Source organism: Argiope bruennichi, chromosome 9, assembly GCF_947563725.1.
Source record: "Argiope bruennichi chromosome 9, qqArgBrue1.1, whole genome shotgun sequence".
NCBI classification, from domain to species: domain Eukaryota; kingdom Metazoa; phylum Arthropoda; class Arachnida; order Araneae; family Araneidae; genus Argiope; species Argiope bruennichi.
Window position 1 is genome coordinate 92,211,966 of NC_079159.1, and position 22,119 is coordinate 92,234,084.

The 22,119-nt window shown below is 26.4% G+C and overlaps 1 protein-coding gene across 1 annotated transcript in view; it reads left to right on the forward strand.

Annotated features, from left to right (window-relative positions):
• LOC129983614 (chromatin-remodeling ATPase INO80-like) overlaps positions 1 to 22,119 on the forward strand; it is a 30,739-nt gene that overhangs the window by 7,808 nt on the left and 812 nt on the right. Inside the window, exons 10-37 of the mRNA XM_056093145.1 lie at positions 605 to 808; positions 1,575 to 1,761; positions 4,890 to 4,957; positions 5,344 to 5,410; positions 5,890 to 5,990; positions 6,127 to 6,240; positions 6,345 to 6,440; positions 6,562 to 6,764; positions 6,852 to 6,936; positions 7,023 to 7,140; positions 8,408 to 8,493; positions 10,926 to 11,093; positions 11,476 to 11,575; positions 11,659 to 11,769; positions 11,983 to 12,079; positions 12,665 to 12,751; positions 12,953 to 13,151; positions 15,030 to 15,128; positions 15,384 to 15,606; positions 15,810 to 15,937; positions 16,037 to 16,131; positions 16,243 to 16,315; positions 17,801 to 17,959; positions 18,119 to 18,221; positions 18,571 to 18,653; positions 19,389 to 19,502; positions 20,551 to 20,665; positions 21,349 to 21,567. Coding sequence (XP_055949120.1) covers positions 605 to 808; positions 1,575 to 1,761; positions 4,890 to 4,957; positions 5,344 to 5,410; positions 5,890 to 5,990; positions 6,127 to 6,240; positions 6,345 to 6,440; positions 6,562 to 6,764; positions 6,852 to 6,936; positions 7,023 to 7,140; positions 8,408 to 8,493; positions 10,926 to 11,093; positions 11,476 to 11,575; positions 11,659 to 11,769; positions 11,983 to 12,079; positions 12,665 to 12,751; positions 12,953 to 13,151; positions 15,030 to 15,128; positions 15,384 to 15,606; positions 15,810 to 15,937; positions 16,037 to 16,131; positions 16,243 to 16,315; positions 17,801 to 17,959; positions 18,119 to 18,221; positions 18,571 to 18,653; positions 19,389 to 19,502; positions 20,551 to 20,665; positions 21,349 to 21,567 — 3,502 coding nt within the window. The remainder of the gene's footprint in view (positions 1 to 604; positions 809 to 1,574; positions 1,762 to 4,889; positions 4,958 to 5,343; positions 5,411 to 5,889; positions 5,991 to 6,126; positions 6,241 to 6,344; positions 6,441 to 6,561; positions 6,765 to 6,851; positions 6,937 to 7,022; positions 7,141 to 8,407; positions 8,494 to 10,925; positions 11,094 to 11,475; positions 11,576 to 11,658; positions 11,770 to 11,982; positions 12,080 to 12,664; positions 12,752 to 12,952; positions 13,152 to 15,029; positions 15,129 to 15,383; positions 15,607 to 15,809; positions 15,938 to 16,036; positions 16,132 to 16,242; positions 16,316 to 17,800; positions 17,960 to 18,118; positions 18,222 to 18,570; positions 18,654 to 19,388; positions 19,503 to 20,550; positions 20,666 to 21,348; positions 21,568 to 22,119) is intronic.

Genomic DNA, 22,119 nt, shown 5'->3' on the forward strand with positions numbered 1-22,119 from the left:
ACGAAATGTTTAGAAAGAAATGTTAAAATTGATATCATTAAATGTAATTTTTTTAGTTTTAAAGAAACACAAAAAAAATTTTTTGTGAGATAATAGCTTTAGAGAATTAGTCATCAATTTCCATAGGTAAATCATAACAATTATGCATCTAGCAATAGTTAAGTTTATTTTTGCCCTTAATTAAACTTTGCTTGGTGGCTATTTCTTATTTTCTTTCCTCTGAGCAAATAAGACTTTTTAGTGAGCTCTATATAGAGTGTTTTAAAAAATATTTTGCAGCCTCATAAATTGATGAAATGTTGAATTAACTGCAGCTATAAAATTGTTCAATGAAATGATCTAAAACTTTCATATGACTTGTTTACATTTAATTATTGTCATTTGATAATATGTAGTAAGAATTTTATGCCATGTATTTAGCATTTTATATTTTTTATAACTACATAATTCAACAATGCTTTCAAATATGTAAGTGATTCTGTAGAATGATTCTTTTAAGAATTAAAATTAAATCTGTTATGTATTATCAAATTGATTTTTAATTTTATAAATTTTTAAAATGCATATGTCTTTATTTGCTAATTTGCTTTATTTTTTATGATAGCTTGCTTTGGCATGCCAGCGTGAAGTTAGAAAATCAACTTTAGTTTCCCAAAAACTTGTAAAGGACATACCCACTCGAGCTCGTCGACTTACCAAAGAAATGATGCTGTATTGGAAACGTTATGAAAAAGTGGAGAAAGAACATCGTAAAAGGGCTGAGAAGGAGGCCCAGGAACAGTTGAGGCTGGATATAGAATTAAGAGAGGTATATAAAATAATAAATTACTATTTAAAAATGTGCATAGATTGAACTGTAGTACATTTAGTTGTATGTCTTTGTCTTAGAAAGATTTAAAAAAAAAATGAATTGCCATATATTGTTTAATAGGAAATGTGATTTTGAATGCATGTTTTAGTACATGGAACAAAATAAAATTCCAAAGTTCATAAAATAATGAAAACTAACTCTAGAAAACTGCAGGAAATACAGTATCTGATAAGAACCATGGTGCTTTTTTATAAAAAGCAGGTAATACACATTTTGGAATATATAGCATACAAGTGTCTCTGAAAAAGTGAAGTATTTCTTATTTATTTTAAGAGATTGCCCTTTACTAAATTAGTCTCTGTGTTAACTGACTTTGAAAATTTCAATCTCTATGGGAAGAGAGTGAGTTTAAATATTACTCCAAATTACTTTTTATTGTTAAGTTAACAAATGAAAAATTTTTGTTTTTCGTATCTGTTTAGGTTTTGTTCAATTTTACTGCCTATGAAATTTTTTTAAAGACATTTAGTGCTAAGTAGGAGAAAGAATTTAGAATTTTATGCTCAAGATGTGCCTCTCTTTGTTTCTGTCTTACCTCTTCTCACTCATAAAAACTATTTGTGACATAAATTGTTTTAATATTATTTCTTAAGATTTAAATGTAATTATTTGTTAAATATTATTATGAAGTAATTGTCTTTTGTGTATTTCAAATTTGTTTGTTATGAATATTATATTTTAAAAATGTTTATTTTATGTGTAGGCCAAACGTCAACAAAGGAAACTTAACTTTTTGATAACACAAACTGAACTTTATGCTCATTTCATGAGCAGAAAAGTAACTGGACTACGTGATGTACAAGAAGAACAGATCTTGCGTCAGTTAGATGAGCCCAAGAAAGATCCTGATGCTCCTACTTTACAGTTATTAAAAGATGATGATAGTTATAGTAAGTATATTTTGCTAATATTTTTCAAAACATTGTGGTATTATTTGTTGAATTTTTTTTTGTGTTTGACGTAACAATTTTCTTTTTGCCTCTGAGAGTGATATAGAATTTCCTTCTTTTTTCCCCCCTCTACTTCCCCTACTCATGTCCTTCATTTTTTAGAAAGACTACTTTCTATTTCAATGGTTTTTTAGTAACAATTCTCGTAATATTTTTTATATCTTTTGAATTAGGTTTAGAAAGAAGGGGGAATATATATATAATGTTAATACAAATACATATTAACAAGGGAGATTAATATTAGTGTAAATTATGATTATGATTTTTGATGTAAATTAATTGTTTACATACTCACTGCAGATTATCTCAAACATAATAACTTGAATTAATGATACTTAATTCATGGTGACCAAAATATGTCTGATTCATTTAATTTATATTGAATGATTTTTAGAAATATTGCATAAATTATGAAAAACTATTCTGTGATACGCATAAGAAACAAATTCGGAAGTTTCGATTTTCTGTAGTTATAATTGGTTTCAGCAAAAAAGTTTTTGTATTTATTGAAATTTTATCTCTTTCATTTCAAATTTAACATTAAATCTTTTAACAACTGTCAGCAAATTAAAGATTCATGTATACTGTAATAAATAAAATAGTGTAAGGTTTCTATAGTAATATAAATTATATGCATACTCAAATTTGAAGCTTTAAATTATTTTTCTATTAAAAGACCAAGGTACATAAATATTTAACTGAAAATTTTAACGAGCATAACTTCTGGTTGAACCAGCTAGTCGCCAAAGGTGGCTAGTTCACATATATCATATTGGTTATTATTAAACTTTTCTATTCCCTTGTATAACTGAGGCCATGCCTTTCTGATTTTAAAAGTTCTTATATGAATATACTTGATAAGAAATTAAGCATTTTAAAACTTTGTTTAGCTTCTCAAAGAATAAATATAATTTTATTGAATGCCTTTTAATATTATTTAAAAAAAAATTTCTATTTCTTAGGATTAAAAATTTTTTCAAACCTATTGTACCTTTTCATTAACATGTACAGATTTTATTATTTATTTTAATTTCATTAAATAATTTATTATTTTTTTATGTCTATTTCACTTGTAGGATAAGAAACTGTAATATACCTTTTATAAATGGATATTTTTAATGCTGTAGTTTGTAGTATTTTAAAATTTTTATGAAATAAAATTATAAACTATTAGGAAGTATATTAAAATTTCACTGGATCCTTGCATTAATTCATTCTTGTGATATATAAGCCATATCAGATTTTGGATGCATATTTTAAACCTGATTTGTCATTTAAAAATTCTTTTTGAGATGCTTTCAGTTGTATAGTAGTTGTATAGTATAGAATGTTTTTAAAAATAATTGTTTTCTTTTCTTTTATATTAAAAATTGTTGCTTTCATTAAAAATTTTTAAAAAAATGTAATCTTGAAGTAATCCAAAAGTACCAATAATCCACATTGCTGCATTCCCTTCTCCCTTTCTTCTGTCTTAGCAAATTATAACTACAAAGAATTTTGTACAATCTTTTTTATCCTATGACAAATAATGATTTCTCCTATTTTGTCATGGGAAATCTGGGAGGCAGAGTAAGAGATTCATTAAGTTCAGATGCAAAATATTTCTATTCTAGAACCCTTAGATCAAAAAGAAAATAAATTTGTTTAAATGAATAATGGCATGAAAAATCTGACTTTTAATGATAGGTATCAGTTTGTTATAAAGGAAGTTTTTATTATATTTCAAGATAATTTAGTCCCTTGTTCATTAGCATATTTATGTTAAAGAACTGATATTCATTTTTTTTCTGATCTTAAGTAATTTGAGGTTTGTTATATTTAATAGGATATTTATTGTTATGTAACAAAATCTTTTAACAATTTGTTTGGTTTTGAAGATATTATTCAATATGACATCTTTTCTTTGTCGTTGAAACATCCTCGTCCCCCCCCTCCCCCATTTCATTTTGTTTGAAGCGTGCACTTTCTATTTTGTGTGAAACTAAGACGAAATCTTTTATTTGCCAACATTTGAGCTTAAGAGTTTAAAAAAATTATTATTATAATTTTAAAGCTTTTTACTTAGTAAAATTGCAATTTAGCAATATTATAAATTTCTTTTGAAATTTATTGAATTATATTTATATTGAGTTTTAAAATTGTTTCTTTATTAACTTATTTGGACTTTGTAGATCCTAAGCTCACAGTCTAAGAATATTATAAAATACTGTTTAAACTTCTGGTTGAATTTTGTTATGAGGTTTGTAATTAATGGGCTACTTAATAGCATTCATTCTGACCTCGCAGATTAAAAGCTAGACCAAATCCTCAATCTATGCCTTAATATTTTGAGTTTGCAGTCTAGCAACATTTCAAAACTGAATTGAAACTTAAAGAATTAATTTTATATCAAAGTGTAGAATTAATTGGCTGATTTTTAGCTTGTTCTGACTTCGTAGATTATTTGCTAGATCAAATCCTCAATTTTTTTTATGTAATATTTTGAGTTTGCAGTCTAGCAATAATAAAAAAAATTCATGAACTTGTTATTTTGTTATTAACTTATTTGGACTTTGTAGATCCTAAGCTCACAGTCTAAGAATATTATAAAATACTATTTAAACTTCTGGTTGAATTTTGTTACGAGGTTTGTAATTAATGGGCTATTTAATAGCATTCATTCTGACCTCGTAGATTAAAAGCTAGACCAAATCCTCAATCTATGCCTTAATATTTTGAGTTTGCAGTCTAGCAACATTTCAAAACTGAATTGAAACTTAAAGAATTAATTTTATATCAAAGTGTAGAATTAATTGGCTGATTTTTAGCTTGTTCTGACTTCGTAGATTATTTGTTAGATCAAATCCTCAATTTTTTATGTAATATTTTGAGTTTGCAGTCTAGCAACAATAAAAAAAAAAAATATGAACTTGTTATTTTGTTATTTTTATTTATATTATTAGCTTATTAGGATTATGAAATTAATTAGCTGATTTTATCTGTTATTTTTTTATTCAGAAGCATTAGTGATTTTTGAAATTTAGTCTTGAATAAATTTAATGTTCTTTAATTTAAAAAATGTATTACAGATCCTGAGGAAATGAAGGTTCTTGCTTTGCATAATGCTGATTCTGCTTATAAAGCACATGTAAATAAGGTAAATAGTCTTATTTTTTTATATTTATTTTACATATATATTCTGAGTTATATAGGCTATTCAGAAATTTTTGAGTATTTTAAAGTATTTATGTAACTAATTAAAAACATATACTCAAATACTCAAGTATTATGTTAACAAGTATTAAGTTTTGTAAAAATTATTTCACAGTAATTGCTTACTTAGACATCAGATTATCATATAGTAATATAAAGGTTTAAAAAAATTAAAAAAGAATATTGTGAATAAAGATTTTTATTCATACTGTTATGAATTTTTCCAACTTCCAATGTGTGTGCGTATTTTTATTAAATGTATTTTTATGTATTTAATAATTAGTTAATTCAATAGTTTAAAAGATATTTTAACTTTATTTTCTGATGTAGACTGCAGAATTTGATGCTCTTTTGCCTCCAACTATCAAAAAGGAACCATTGAATATGCAAGATGAATGTAAGTTCTTTTTGTAGTATCTATAATTTTTTGATGACACTTACTTACATTAGGTCAAGTTGTAATGAAAGTTTCAAATGAATGCAACAAAATAAAGCTGTTATATCATATTTTAATTAAAAATGAATTCTAATAAAGATGTTTTGTTTCATGAAATATTTTTTACCATTCCTAATATGTATATTGCAATAAGGTTGTTTGAAATATGGCGAAGGGCATTTGTATAGATATATCACAAAAATGTGGCTATTAGTGAATAAAGTTTATTTAAATGCAAATTCATTGTAAGTGCTGTAAAATGCAGAACATTAGTTGGAAATAGTAAAATTCATTGTACATCAGTGAAATGCAGAAATAAATTAATTCATTGTAAGAAAAAATATATTTTTTAAATTATATCAAAATTTATATGGAAAAAAAATAGTTTATGTATTTGTAATATTCAATAAAAATAAATTTTCCCTGGCTTTTTTCCACAGTTGATGAAAATTTCAAATTGACAAATCCATCAATTGAGGCTGATGAAGAACACCCTCAACCAGCAATGTTTGTTGGGAAATTGAAAACATATCAATTGAAAGTGAGACTTTTCCCCTATTTTCTTTCCCTTGTATGAGCATTCTTTATGTAACTAATTAAAAACAATTTTGCCTTTGTTTAAAGAATTTTTATATTTACAATATTTTTTAATATATTATTATGGTTCTTCTTTTTAGGGTATGAATTGGCTTTACAGTTTATATGACAAAGGCATCAATGGTATTTTAGCTGATGAAATGGGTCTTGGAAAAACTGTTCAAACTATAGCTTTTTTAGCTACTCTTATAAAAGTAAGATTTTTATATATTCTTTTATGGCATTTATCAATAAATTAATTTAGGACATCTGATATGATACTCAGTGATATCTTTTTTTAAAGAAATTTTATTTCTAGGCTCAAGGAATTTGGGGCCCATTTCTCGTTATTGCTCCTGCATCTACATTACATAACTGGCAGCAGGAATTTGCAAAATTTGTTCCAAAATTTAAGGTATGAATATATATTTAATATAAAACAATGCTTCTCTTTTTATAGAGATTGCAGTCATTTAACAGAATGAAACAGGTGGTTTATTTTATTTTTTTAAATTTTTTTTTAATGACTGTTTCAGGTTTTACCATATTGGGGCAATACTAATGATCGTAAGGTGTTGAGGAAGTTTTGGAGTCAGACAGATTTACATACAGAAAATGCCTCCTTCCATGTTTTAATTACTAGCTATCAATTAGTTGTTCAGGATGTGAAATATTTTCAAAGAATTAAATGGCAGTATATGGTTTTAGATGAAGCTCAAGCAATCAAAAGTACATCAAGGTAAACTGCGTTCTCTTTTGCATTCGTTTTTTATTAATATTCTTTAATTTCTTTTTAAGATATTTAATTTTTGAAATTGTTTTTTAGTCAGCGTTGGAAAATATTACTTAGTTTCAATTGTCGCAATCGTTTGCTGTTAACTGGAACACCTATACAAAACAGCATGGCTGAGGTAATGCTGTCTACATGTATCATATTTAATTTAGTGTTAAAATACTTTATTTTGTTCATGCTTTCTAAAAATTGTTTATTTTTTAGCTATGGGCTTTGCTACATTTTATAATGCCAACTTTATTTGATTCTCATGAAGAATTTAATGAATGGTTTTCAAAAGATATTGAAAGTCATGCAGAAAATAAGTCAGTAATTGATGAAAGTAAGTTTATTATCCATTCTGTATTGCAATCTATTTTGAATTTCACATTTAATTAATGTAGCTTAAGCCATTTGGCAATCAAAACTAGAGGCATTTCAAAACTTTACTCTAATTGTACTTCTGAATTTCTGGACTTGCTAAACAAAGTTACATTTAAAAAAAAAATACATAAATAAATTCCTTTCACATGCTTGAAATTCCTGAGCTATGTCATTAATTATCCATATAATCAAACTGTTGTTATCTTGCATACTAAATTTAAATCTTGGTCCATCCTGTAGTTCAGTTAAATACTGTATTGCCATTAATTGTAGTCTTATATCTTTGTAATTTGTTTTGTTAAAATTAATTTAAAGCATAATTTTTTTATAAATTATGTTTTAAGCACCAAGAAAAGTTTGGAGTAAAATTTAAACGCTTAGAGAAAAGGAGTGTCTTTTTTTTTTTTTTTATAAATATAATTGAAATACTTAGTAGAAAATAACTTTCTTGTGAATATATATTAAATTTTATAAATAATAATTATTTTTGATTTTCTTGCATTTCTGCAAAAATAAATGAAAATGGAAAAAATGCATTAGAATTATGTTAATTGGACTAATGGACATTATATTTAAATGTAGCCTATTTAGATGTTTATGAGTATGGATGCCAATAATTGTCCTTAAATTAGATGCTAGATGCAAATTAGATTAGATGTGTTAATACTCATTGCGATGAAAATTGTAATTGTTAACTTTTATTGAGTATGAAATATTAGTATTTTTATTATTATATACAGAGAGATTCGGAAATGAAATTTGTTAAAAAATATAATGTGTAATGCCCACAAAAATTTAATCATAATTATATATTGTATCTTATCAATTATCATGAGAATTACAGTAAGTGGCCATTAATGAATCACCTAACAACATATTTATTATCTGAGAGTAATGTATATTGTAATATGCTGTAAATGTAAGACAATCATATCAATCAATTAATTCATATTCATTCATTTAAATGTTTTCATTTCTTGTACTTGAATTTTGATTCTTTTGACAAATATCATTTTCTAATTGCAAGTGAAAAATCCATTAGTTTCATTTATACTTGTGAATCAATATTTTTTGTATATATAAAATAATAATTTAAGGCTTCAATTCTCTTTTTAATGTGTAGAATTATATTAATTTTTTTTGTCCGTTTTATAATATTCTGTATTAAGTTTACTTGTACTGGAAATTAAATATTTACTTATATTTGATAATTTTGTGTTTAACAGAACACCTTTCTCGACTGCATAAAATTCTACAGCCTTTCATGTTACGCAGAGTAAAGAAAGATGTTGAGAATGAATTATCAGATAAGGTATGTGTATTTTGTTATATTTTAGTCTTTTTTTCTGTTCACTACAAGAGTGATAAATACAAATGCAATATCTTATAGTCCACAACGATGATAATGAGCAGCTGATTTACAATATTTATTTTTATTGTAATTCTACTTTTTATTAGTGTACAAGGAAACTTATTTGATTTTAGAGAACTCACCTATAACTTAAGTCATTGGGTACAGAATTGGGAATTAGACAACCCCTAATGCTGAGGGAGGGATTCATTTTCACTTTTTAAGCTTAATTTTACTCATTAATTACTATGCTGCTTCTTACTTTTGCTAAAGAAGTCTCCCCATTTTTCAAATTCACTTATTTAAATCTGACAATATTCAGGAAATCTACAAGCTAAATGACCTAATGCATTTCATAATCAGAGTCAAAAGATATGTTACGAAACAAAATCGCCAGTGCTTTAATTGTCAGTTATGGAACGACGGCTCTAAGGGCTGCAAACTTAAACCCAAATGTGTTATCTGTGCAGAAAGCCACATATCCAGAGACTGTCCTAAAAAGGGTAAAGAAACGGAGGTCAAATGTGCCAATTGTGGAGGGCCCCACACCGCGAATTATAGAGGATGCCCCAAATACCCTAAAGTAGCCCAACACAAAACAACCCGGCCAGGAACAAGTTACGCAGATGCAATGAAAACAAAAATCCACCCCCAACTCGATCGCAAAAGTGAGGCAACCCTCCTCCCCGCCAGGAGACGGGACCCAAGAATGTAAACAAACAGATGGCAGAGGAAGAATCAACCTTCACTCCTAAGGGAAACTTGCAGGAAGTCTTGGCGCTAGCTGCAGAACTAAATAAGATTTTCTCTGTTATCAAGGATATCCCTGGAACCATTGCAGCAAAGCAACAAAAAGAAAACGTATGGGAAAAACTGATGATCCTTGCTGAGATACTTAAATCCCCATCAACTAATAATTAAAATCCTTATATCTTGACCCCATTTCCCAACCCGCCAATGTGATTACCTTACCTGCCGATAGCCAATGAATACTATAGGACAAATAAAAATCTACTATTGGAATTAATTATTATTTATTATTATTCCCGTTAAGTCACTTCCCAAGTTTTTAGCTACATTTATCTCAATCTGAAGCTGATTTAAAATCCTAAATTGTTAATTATGCTCATTAGTTATGCTCAACATAAGTTGTTTGTTACTCATTCATCATTTCAGTTGAGTGGAAGATTAAAGGCCACAGAGCCTAGGCACTTTCCAACAACCCTCCACATCATTGGCATTGTTGCAAAAGAAGTGCACTTTCACCTCTGTGGACATTTGCCATTCCTTCCTTTGCTCTTATTCTCAGAAAATCCTGTTATCTTTGTTGAATAAAATTGGTGAAATATGTGCTATGAGATCCTGTACTGTAATCTATTCAATCTATCTTTAGTTCCCACAAATCATTATCAGATAGCATATGCTATTCTAGTTTAAGTTTGAACCTGTCTCATAGCCATTGATTATGAATTTATAAACATTCGTTTGTTTTAATGTTATGATTATTTGCCTTTCAATGTACAAGATGTTTTATTCTTTCCCAGTTTTTACTCTTAAATGTTTGTACAGCAACACTGTAATATTTCGAAGATCTGTGTCATGACAAAGTGCTCACAGATACATACTCCACATGATAATTTGGGATAGTAACTTTTAATTTACAGTTTGAAGCAAAAACTAAATTTTATTGGAAAAATTTGGATACATGCATACATTTCTGATATTGAGTTTTAAAAAAATTAAATTACTGTTAAAATAATATGAAAACTATTTATGGGAGGGGGATGACTTTGGTGGCACTATATTGCTAATTTTTATTATTATAGGACTGATTTCAATAATTTTTGACTGTTTTAAAGTGGTTGAAAAATTTTCAGAAAATTCATATGCATAACACATTCTAGCTACGTAGATTTGATACAAAAAGTACTTTAGAGAAAATATAAATCTTGAACTGACAATTGCATAGTTAATTCTTGATCTTTTTAAAGATGGGGAAATAATCGAAACATTATGCAGCACAGTTCTAGGTCTTTTCTCAGAACTGGTAAAGAATTGATAGCTTACTAAATCAAGTAATTAAACTGTTGAATTTAATACTTGTTAATGTAGCTTTGGTAGGGTTTGCTTTAATATGATGTTAAAGTTTAACTTTGTGTGAAGAACCAACCCTGGGTTTTATAATCGAATGTACATATGAAAAGTAAATAACTGATGTTTTAGTTTCTTCTATATTTATCTGAATCTGTTAGAATCAGGCAATATCATGTATTTTAGGTAGTGTAACATTATTCTAATTTTGCATTTGATTAAAAATTATTAAATTTTATATTTATTGAATTGATGAAATTATTTTAAATATTATATAATATTTCTGATATGTATATTTACAGATTGAAATTCTTGTTTATTGCCCTCTGACTAGACGACAAAAACTTTTATATCAGAATTTGAGGAAAAAAATATCTATAGATGATTTAATGCAGTCTTCATCTACTGTTTCGTCCCACTCTCAATCTGCCACATCTAGTTTAATGAATCTTGTAATGCAGTTTCGAAAGGTAGGTTTTTTTAGAACTTCTGTCATGTATATTATATTGTTATTCATGTTGGTATGCTGATGTTGATAGGCTAGCATACCGTCTTTAAATTACTACATTTATGCTGAAAAATTGTACAAATTGTTCTTCAAGCTTAATTTCTTCTATCACTACATAAAAACTATTCATGTATTTAAAAATTTAACAAAAATGAACTTTTCATTAGTACCAATTTTATTTGCAATTATAACTTTATTAATATATATATATCAAATATATTTACATAATATATTTTACTAGAATATTTTTTATTATTTTAGTTTTAGATCTGTATCCACATGCATTACAATGATACTAAACACATAAGTGATGATTCTTATTTTTTAAATTTTATAAATTGTAGGTCTGCAACCATCCAGATTTGTTTGAGAAACGGGAGGTGAAATCGCCATTCTTCTTTAAGTCAATATTGCATGTTTTACCAAAATTACTGTATAGAGAAGGTAAATATATTTCTAAATGTAATTGTTTTTACAACTTATTCATTTCTAATCCTTATAATTTTTAATTTTTTCATCTTTTATAGGTCTTTTATATTTGAATAACTGCAAGAAACAACACGTATCTCACAAATTATTTAATATATTTTATCCTGATCACATTCACTATAGTTTGTTCCCTAAATCTGCAGATGATAGTAAGTTCTCCAACTTTTTTTTCTTCAAAGCTTTGTTATTTAAAAGTCTATGAATTAATTTTTTATAACAAATATTGTTTTAACTTTATTATTATTATTATTTACATTTTGCATGTGTATCAGATCTTGTGTGCTCCCTCCCAAGTTCTTTTTATAAATTATTATTTTTGTAAGGTTTTAATCTTCTCTTACTATCTGTATTTATCATTTCAGAATTTAGTCTTCATGATTGTTGTTTTTCGTTTATGCGTTTTATTGGTCTATCAACTGGAGAGATATCGCAAGTATTTCTCTGTGGTCTCTTGTCTAGGTAAAATGTTTTACTTGTATAGTAGTTATAAATAAGAAAATTTTTTTTCACTTTTATTGAATTTGATTTGCTTCATATTTGTAAAAGTCAAATTTTATGAATAATAAATAACATACTCCTTTCTGTTTTAGACCTTTGAAATTTTCCACATTTAGTTTTTCTTGGTGTCAGTATGCTATTTTGATATTAAAAGAACATAATTGTCTGCTAATTGACAAATTTTAATTAAATTTTAGTTTCTGAATGGTTAGTGAATTTGTTAAAAGAAATTTCAAGTCTCGATAATATTTACAAGAATGAATTTTAAATTTTAATATATATATAAAAATTAATTGTATGTTAAAATTTTTAATAATGAATTCAAAAGTAGAAAAGAATCGAAATAAAACTTTTTTAATGTACTTTAAAAATATATTTATGAAAACTTGGTTCATTGAATTTATTTTTTAAAGATATTTAACTGCAAGTTCTATAAAATATTTTTATTTTGTGGTGCTATTTGTATTCATTTAAATTACAGGTATTACATGATGTATTATGTATATATATGTTAGAATTCTACTTTATCAGAGTATTGTTTTGCAGGTGGATAGCAATTTGTTTAATGTGGAAATCAGCATATAGGATATTACATAATTCTAATTGGAAAGAATCATTGTCATCATCATCAAAGTAAATATTTTCATTATTCTCAGTATTCTAATTCATGCAAATTTTATTTTTATTGATGAATTATTGTGAAATAACATTTTCCTTCTTTTTTAAAAAAAGTTTTGCATTTTATAAAATCTTTGCATTATGAATAACATCAAGTTTTACATTTCTTAAGATTAATTATCAATATACTAATATGCTAATTTTAATTCTTTTCAGATATTTTGATCAATCTGCCTTAGTGCTTTCACCATTGATACCCGAGTTTTCACTTCAAAACTTGGATAGTGCCTTTTCAATTGTATTTACCAGTCATGTAAATAATGTATATGGATTCACAGATCATCATATTTATCCTATAAAAACTGTATATAAGAAAGAGAATTCTTTAAGCAGCAGCTTATTATCTGTAAAGCAGGTAAGGGAAAACTGTAAATGTTAGTCCTTTTAAGTCACCAAATTGTGCATATTTTTCATGTTATAAAAATGGTGTGGATTGAGTGAATGTGTGAATAAAAAAAATTTACCCTATCTACATTTGACTATTTTTTAACTATGGTTTCATTTATTGAACAAAACTGGTGTATTTGGTCCTGCTTTTCTTGGATGAATTGAATAAGAATAAATATGATTAAGTTTAGGTAATTATTTAATGCATAATTGCTTTTTTCCTTCCTTATTTTGTATATTTTATTTAATATTAATGCAAACAAATTGCACTTGAAATGTTAGTTAAAAACTTTTTCATAATGATGGTGATAAGACAGTGTTTGGTCTTCAACTAAAAGTTATTCAGATCATTCCAATTGTTTTATATCTCCAATATTATTCACTAATTAAACTAAATTTTATCGAACATTGTTTTCCTGTTCTAAATAATATTTTCATAAATTGTTATCAGAAGGAATAGAGAGCTAAAAATGCAGCATTACAAGATTGATTTTTTTTTTTTTTTTTAATCTTCTCATCAAGTTGGAAGACTAAGATAAGATTCCTTTTCATCCAAGTTATTGTTTTCAAATTCTTTTCACTTCTTAGACGAAAACAATAAAATATTGAATTTTGAAGCAACCATAAATAATGGATTTTTTGCTATTGCACATTAATTATTTATTACAAAATAAACAATATTAAGGGTACTGAAAAGCTTGGAAGCAAATCCTAAGTTTTGTATCAGTTGGTAAGAACTAGGAACTTGTCTCTTCATTTAAAACATATTTGAAGAAATTAACTATTCTTCATTAAATTAGATGCATAGAATACCATTTTATGATAGACAAATTTATTGCTTGATTTTTTTACCAACTATCTTGTACATAAAAACCTTTAGAAAAAATTGGAATCTGTTCTTATCTGTTATGATTTTGAATATTTCAGTTGTAACTTTTAATTGAAGTAAAAGGAAACGTTTTTAAAAACATCGTTCTTTTTTGAAAAATATACTTCTGTATTTGTATATTAATTGCTTTGCTATTGACAAACTTAAAGTACACCACATGCTGTTGGGAAACATAGTCAATAAATTAATATATCTTTGCAATTAATCACTATTATGCATTTAGTACAAATACCCATTCTTGGGTCAAAGTTATATTGGTTGGGTTTTTTTTAATATACTGTACTCTCGGTAATGAGACGGGTATCAAATGAAAAGACCATCAAATTAATAAAAATTTGATATAGCAAATACATTTAATTTTCAAAACTTATATTCATTGCACAAATAATAATAATAAATAACTTTTATATAAAAAAAATCATTTTCATTAATGAATATTGCTAAATGTAATTCAAAATTTGATAGCAACCCATTTTACATTTTTGCAAGGTAATTGATATCCAATTAGTAAATTGGTTGATAATCAATTTCATGTTAAGTGTTTTTTTTTATGTAGAAAAATATAAGTTAAATCTTTTTGATAATATTTAAGGACATTGAAATAAGACTAGTACACTTAAAATAAGCATCTTTAAATTGTTCAAATGAATCTCTAATAGTTAACAAGATCCTATATGCAATGAGTGTTTTACTCTTTTTTAAGAAAACACAATTTTAGAAAATAGTTTATTTTAAAAGCAGACATAGCTATTAAATGCACTTCAAATTATTGATTACATAATAAAGAAAATAGATTAATGAAACTCATTAAAAAATTATGTCTAAAATTCTATATGTATATAATGAAGATGAATATTATTATAAACATATCTAAAACTAATAAAGTACTTGTGTATGTATCAGAAAAATTTTGTGATTATATTTCTAAGTTATTAATGAATATGTGTCTCTCAATAGGAAAATATAAGTGGGGGAGATAATACATTAGTTTCTCCATGTATAAGGCAGTGCCAATTGACTAGTCCTCCTTCATTTCTTACTAATTTATCTACCAAGGTAAGTTGATGTAACATTTATTAAATATAATTTAACATTTAAAAAAATATATTCTTGATAAAATTATAGGATACAATTTGTTTTGCTTATTATTAATGTAATTTATAAATTATGAATATAATAAAACATTTATCATAATAATAAATGTTTGAGTCATAATGAGTATGTTTGAACGTATTTTATAAATCTGTTACTTGGTAATTAGTTAAGTGAAAATTTAAAAATGAACGTTATTAATTATAGCTTGATTTCCAGGTTATAGCAGAACCCTTGTCTCTCTATGTCTCTGATCGAAGTGGTGATTGGTGGATATCGAGAGTTAAGAATTGTGGCTCTGTTCAGGCCTTAAGAACTGTTCTTTATGGTTCTCCTGAAATGACATCTGCAAGATTAAAACAATCCTTATTCCATCCCCAACCAGTTGGAGGCATTAGTGCAGTACATCCTCCAAATGGATGGTCTAAGATAGTCATTCCAGGTTTGTGTTCATACTTCTGATGTCCTAAATGGCTCATTATTATTATTTGTGTGTGTAGAAATTGTTTCAAGAATATTTATTATTGGTTCATATTTATATGGGTCAATAAATGATGCAGATTAATGTTTCATGAAATATATTTTGCATCATCTCTGTTTTGAATTTTTTCCCATTCTTTCTTATATGACCTACTTTATTTATAGGTAAAGAAACCATTGTGACTGATTCTGGGAAACTTCAAGTATTAGATGATTTATTAACTAGGCTGAAAGCAGGTGGACATCGAGTCCTTATTTACTCACAAATGACTAGGATGATAGATCTTTTAGAAGTAATTATTAAATCATTTTAGAATATTTTTCATGTTACCATTTTTAACTATTAGTCATTTCATATGTTATATTAAATGAAAATGAAATATTCATTTTAGGATTATATGTGTTTCCGGAAACACACTTACATGAGATTAGATGGATCTTCAAAGATTGCTGACAGAAGAGATATGGTTGCTGATTTCCAGAATAGGTAAAGCATTATTTTTCTAATGATATAAAAACTGGTAAATCACTTAAACGTAATTACTCAGTCCTTGCATCATTCTCTCTATATGTAATGTGTTATTTTCTTTTTTGATAGGTCGGATATCTTTGTTTTCTTGCTAAGCACTCGTGCTGGGGGTTTGGGAATAAATTTGACAGCTGCCGATACTGTAAGTATAGTTATACTTTTTTTCTTCTTGCTATTATAAAAGCATTTTATATATACCTATTTAAATATAGATTTTAGAATTCTAATATATTATTAAAATTATTTTATGTGTTATATTTTATATGTTACTTAAAAATTAAATCATGTTAAATTGCAGAAATATTTACTTGAATGGATTAAAGAGATTACTTGTTTCCTTATTGTTTTTGTGAAGAAAGAATAATCTAGTTGTTGGTAGAAAATTTATATTGTTAATGACCAGCTAAGAAAGATGTCGCCTGAATTTCGTTTACAGAAATACTGATATATATTAAAGATTTGTTTAATCTTAAGCTTGTATACTTTATACATTATTGCAAATTAACTTTTTATCAAATTTGATTCATAATTTATTTCATGAGAAAATTGCTGTCATTTAGAGTTATTTAAATTATAGATTCAAATGCCTAGTTAAAATTATGCTTTAAAAGAAATTAATAAAAGTGACATATCTTAAAAAATAGCTCCATCGTTATTAAATTGAATGTTGAAGATTTTCCACTCGTGATACATGCCAAATAAACATTTTAGTGTAAATACGTTATAAATGTCAAATCATCGTGTATGATTATCATTGTTATGGGTATAAAAATTGAGAAGGGAACTGTTATTTGATTATATTTTAAATTGGTAGTTTTATAATATATAAAAATGATTCAACACAGCTTAAACAAATTTTACTTGCAAATTTTGACAGCTAATATTTCCAGCTGCTTTGAACCATCTTGACATTAAGTGAAGTACATAAGGAGAATTAAATATTGAAATCTTTCTATCTTATATTGATTTAATTTTGGTGGAAAAATTGTCAGTCAAATAATAAAAGTTTTATTTCTCAAAGGTCACAATTGATTTAAAAGATTAAACAAAAGCTAAACTATCATTGTTATATTCATGTTTAGTACTGTTTTGCTGCAATTAGTGATGCAGCTATGAAGTAATGAAACATGGCAGTAAACATAATAGGTTATTAATGATGCATCAAAAGCTTTGATGTGATTTTGAATTGAGGTGCAATATTACTCATCAACTTTTTTCTGCTGAATAAATTTATTTAATGTTTCTTTGTTTATGCTTTAGAATATAACAAAAACAGTAAATTTGTTTTTATTTTAATTTTTAAAAAAATTCCTGGAATAATTATATTAAAAGTACTCTTTGTACTCTTAAGATTATGTATCCGAAGTACATACTCCTAAGAATTCTTTCTAAAGTATGTGTATATCAAAAGAATGAGGTTAAACTTACTTATTGAATTATTAATCTTTGAAATTGATAAGATGCTTTACAACTTCTTTTCTTTTCACCTACTTTGATTGGGGATTTCATGTGTATATAAATTGCCAATAAAAAGTGGGTGAAATGTTTTATGTAAATGTTAAAATAATATATTTTGTAAGCAATAATTTGAATTAATTATTCAATGAAACTCTTTTGTTTTATGCAGGTAATATTTTATGATAGTGACTGGAATCCAACTGTAGACCAGCAGGCTATGGACCGTGCTCATCGTCTAGGGCAAACAAAACAAGTTACCGTTTATCGCCTAGTTTGTCAAGGATCTATTGAAGAGAGAATTCTCCAGAGGGCCCGAGAAAAATCTGAGGTATATTTCATTCCATCTTTATGTATATTCAGGTATTGCTTATTGATAATAATTCATGATATAAACCTGTGACTATTTATTCTAAAAATATACTATAATATTCAGAAAATACCGAATAACTTCATTGAAAATACTGAATGTATTCTTTGTTGTTTTCAGATTCAAAGAATGGTAATCAGTGGTGGAACTTTCAAACCAGATACTTTGAAACCCAAAGAAGTTGTTTCACTGCTTTTAGATGATGATGAACTAGAAAAGAAATGTAAGTCAACTAAGGAAATTTTACTGAGTTATTGTTTTACTGTTTAAAATTCATTTTCTTTGTATTAATGTTTCTTTTTTTAGTACTTTTGATGTTTGAGAATTACTATAAATTATTTTTGCTAAAAAAACGGAAATAATGGGAAAAGATTTGAATGGGGGAAAAAATTATATTTCTTCTTTTTTATTTGGGGGGGGGGGGTTCATTCTGCTTTAAAAATTTAAAGAGTATTGGCCTTTTTAATCTTGAAAATATTCATAGCCAAGCAGGCAAAATTTTTAATTACCTTGTTGTCTTTACGTATAAATATATACCAATTACATGGCTTTTTATCCCCCTTGTAAAATAGTTCGTCTTCGACAAGAAGAAAGAAAGCAGCTTGAAAAATTAAATCAAGATAGGAAGAAAAGGCCTGAAGGTTTTGAAAGCAAAGTAAGCTTTGTTCAAAATTATATTTAAATAATATAATCAAATGATTTAATGATAAATTATTAATTGACAGAATAATTTTTGATATTTTTTTATACTTGAATCATATTGTAAGTGCTGTTTACTGTCGTTCATGTTTTTAGATTTTAAAGTTGAGTGAAAAAATGCATCGTTTTCTGTAAAAATATTTTAAGAGATTGTATAGACTTTTATGTTATTAAGAACTGTAATATTCTCTGATCCTTATTGTTTTATTGGCTAATTGGAAGAAAATCAGTTATTTGAATGTTATCTTTATACAAGGTTTTTATTTTATTTAGAAACATTATGTTAGTCTATTGAAGGAATGAATTTTGTTTCTGACTTGTAGATTTGAACAGAATTTCATAATTATTTGATTTTTGTCATGATTTAATCTTGTGTGAGAAAAAAATTAAAATAATGTTTTAAGTTTTGCTTTTTTTTGGATGAGTTTTTAAATTGCCATTATTTTATGCTTAAAATATTTATTAACCCATTGTATTATTGTAAATTTATTATTTTTAATCTGCTTATTATTTTTTTGTTAGTAATTATTAAAATATTATGGTACTTTTTTTTAAAAAAAAATCAGAAAATCATTGTGAAAATAATTTAGCTTACTAATGGTGGCTCATATCAATACAATTTCTACTTACTTTTGTTATTCTTTTTCATATGTGCAGTTTTCATAAATGATTCTTTTTTCCATTTTAATAGAGAGGTAGGAAAAAGAAAAAAGATGATAGTATTCATTCATCAGCTCCTTTGATTATTCACGATGGAGATTCTTTACAAAGCGTGGATTCAATTCCTCCTAGTCCATATAGTGAAGTATGTTATTCATTTTGGAGATATATTTAAAACATTCTGTAAATAATTCACTGAATGTAATTCTCTAAATTGAATTTGTGTAAATTTTTTCAATATTCAATTATGTTTGGTTACAAAAATGGAAATGATATTGGGGAAACTTTTATAAGAAAGCTGCCTGTAATGTAATTGTATGAAATAAAGTGCTAATATTTCGGTTTATGGTAAAAAATCATAACATTCATTTTGACGGAATCAGACCCAAGTTATTTTTTGAGAATTTCTGCAATATTCTACTGTATGGTTTATAATAAACGAATATCAAATTTAGTCCAAAACAGGAATTTATATGCTTCTTTTCTCTGTGCCATTTCAGTTCTGGGTTGCATAATATTATATATTTTTATATTGCAAAAACCTAACAGCAATTAAGTAATATACTATTACCTTTATATATAATATAAACTTTACCATTAATACCCAGTTTAATTTAAAGAATTAATATCTCTAAGTTTAAAATTATTTTTAATTAATATTAAATTTTAAAAATAAAAATTTGTGTGTGTGTAAATTTTTTGCATTTTCCTTTAAAATAAATAAAATGGGAGCATAACATGCATAAATAGTTCCTCCTCTTTAATTTATTGATTCCAGAAATTTGCCAGATAAAATTTTTTGGAAATATATATTCATTTATTAGATTCGACAAAAGATAAATTAACTTTAGTTTAGCCACAGAACTAAAATATGATTGTCCTGTGCGTAGAATACTAGACAGTAAAGGATTAAGATAATAAGTATTAAATATTGATGTATGTTTTTGTGCATAATTGCAGTCATTGCAATGCTTAGCAAGTATGCACTTTGAAAATAGATAGCTCAAAGTACAATTTGATTAACAAGACTGATAAAGATATAGATTTGCTTGCAGTGTCCTTCAGTTTTATTTTAAAGTTGTATTCTGTATCCATAATTTTATTTATAAATGAAAATGTTTCTTAATATTTTAGTCATTTTATACAGGTAATGTGAAAGATATTTTCTAATAATTCTTGATTTTTACATCCAGCATTCTGTAAGTGGTTTTCCCGCTGCTCATGATGATACAAGCAGTGAAGGTCCTTTAGTAGTTGATGATAGTAGTCCATCAAGTACTCCTCTTCCATTTTCTATGCATATGTTTGGTATGTACCTCTTTTTGTAAAAAAAGTTTAATTGGTAATCTTATTAGTATTGATTAAATCCAATGCTAAAATATTTCATTTCAATATAAACTTTCTGTCCTCAAAATTCATTTGAAAATTTGTCTTATTTATGAAAATAAATAATATCTTTTGTAAGTTACTATGAAATGAGAAGGTCTACTTCAAGATATACAAATCATTAATAGCAGTCTAAAGAATGATGTTTGCAATTTTTTTTCTTCTGCTTTTTGCTTTTAATAAATTGTAGAGAAATAGCCTTGGTTATTGACTACTATGTGGGTTTCCGGTGAGTGGCAGGCCCCTATAAGTTACATTGTAAGAAATTCAGTGTGGCAGTCAATGTGTTAAAAATTTTAATTTTTAATGGCATTAAAATATTTTGGAATCATAGTTGGTATCTACAGTATTCATTTAAGCTCTGTGCCTGATTTTAATATCCAATTTTTGCAGATAAACTGTAATAGAGGAATTCCTAGATTCCTGTTATTCCTAGAACAAAAAATATAATCTATTTAGATGATAAAGTAAAAATGAAAAATTAAGTTTTATATATTTGATTTAAGTATAGATAGAGAATTGCACATTTAGACATAATGATAAAAAGGAAGCTATTTGTTTATTAATCAAGTTAGATATTTTCTAATATTTTATTCTTTTTACAGGAAGTTCCAGTCTTGATGAGAGTGCCGCCAGTTTACTGAGGAAAAGAGGTTCCAACCGTGGAAGAGGGCGTCCCAGAGGCTCAGGCAGGGGTAGAGGAAATGGAAGAGGACGAGGAGGTGTACTATCGGCTGCTGCAGCTGAGCTAGCAGGTGCACAAGCTGGGAAATCAGCTGCTTTTGCAGCATATGCTTTCTCTTCAACTTCTGCCACTAAACCTAGTAAGTTTTTTTTTATTTTGTAATTAATTAGTATTAGAATATGAAAAGTGTTAGAATTCAAATTGAACAAACTTTACAAATTATAAAAGATTATGTTTTGTGTGGGTTGAATTACTCAAACGATAAAAGCCATCTTTAAATAAAAGTTAACTTTTGGAAAAGAGTAGACTTGTTTAACCTCATGCTATAATGGCATACTGTGCAAATTTATTCCAGTTAATTTATGGTATAATATGTTAATTAATCATTAACTCTTATTAAATATGTTTGCCTTTGCATTCACTTTTTATAGATTTATATTATAATACTTTAATAATACTTTCATGTCTTTAAAAATACCAAAGGATGTAAGGCTTAATGCATATGTTTGAGGTAGTTCATTTTCTAAAAATATTTGCATAAAACTGTTTTTAAAAGTCACGAGCTGTTAAAAAAAATTGCTCAAGGGATAAAGTATACATTTAAAATCCTTTAGCTGGTCTAAAATGTTAATTCAATGCTTGGTGTCAAATAATAATTTAACAAATTGTCTTTTTATAATTCATTAATGTG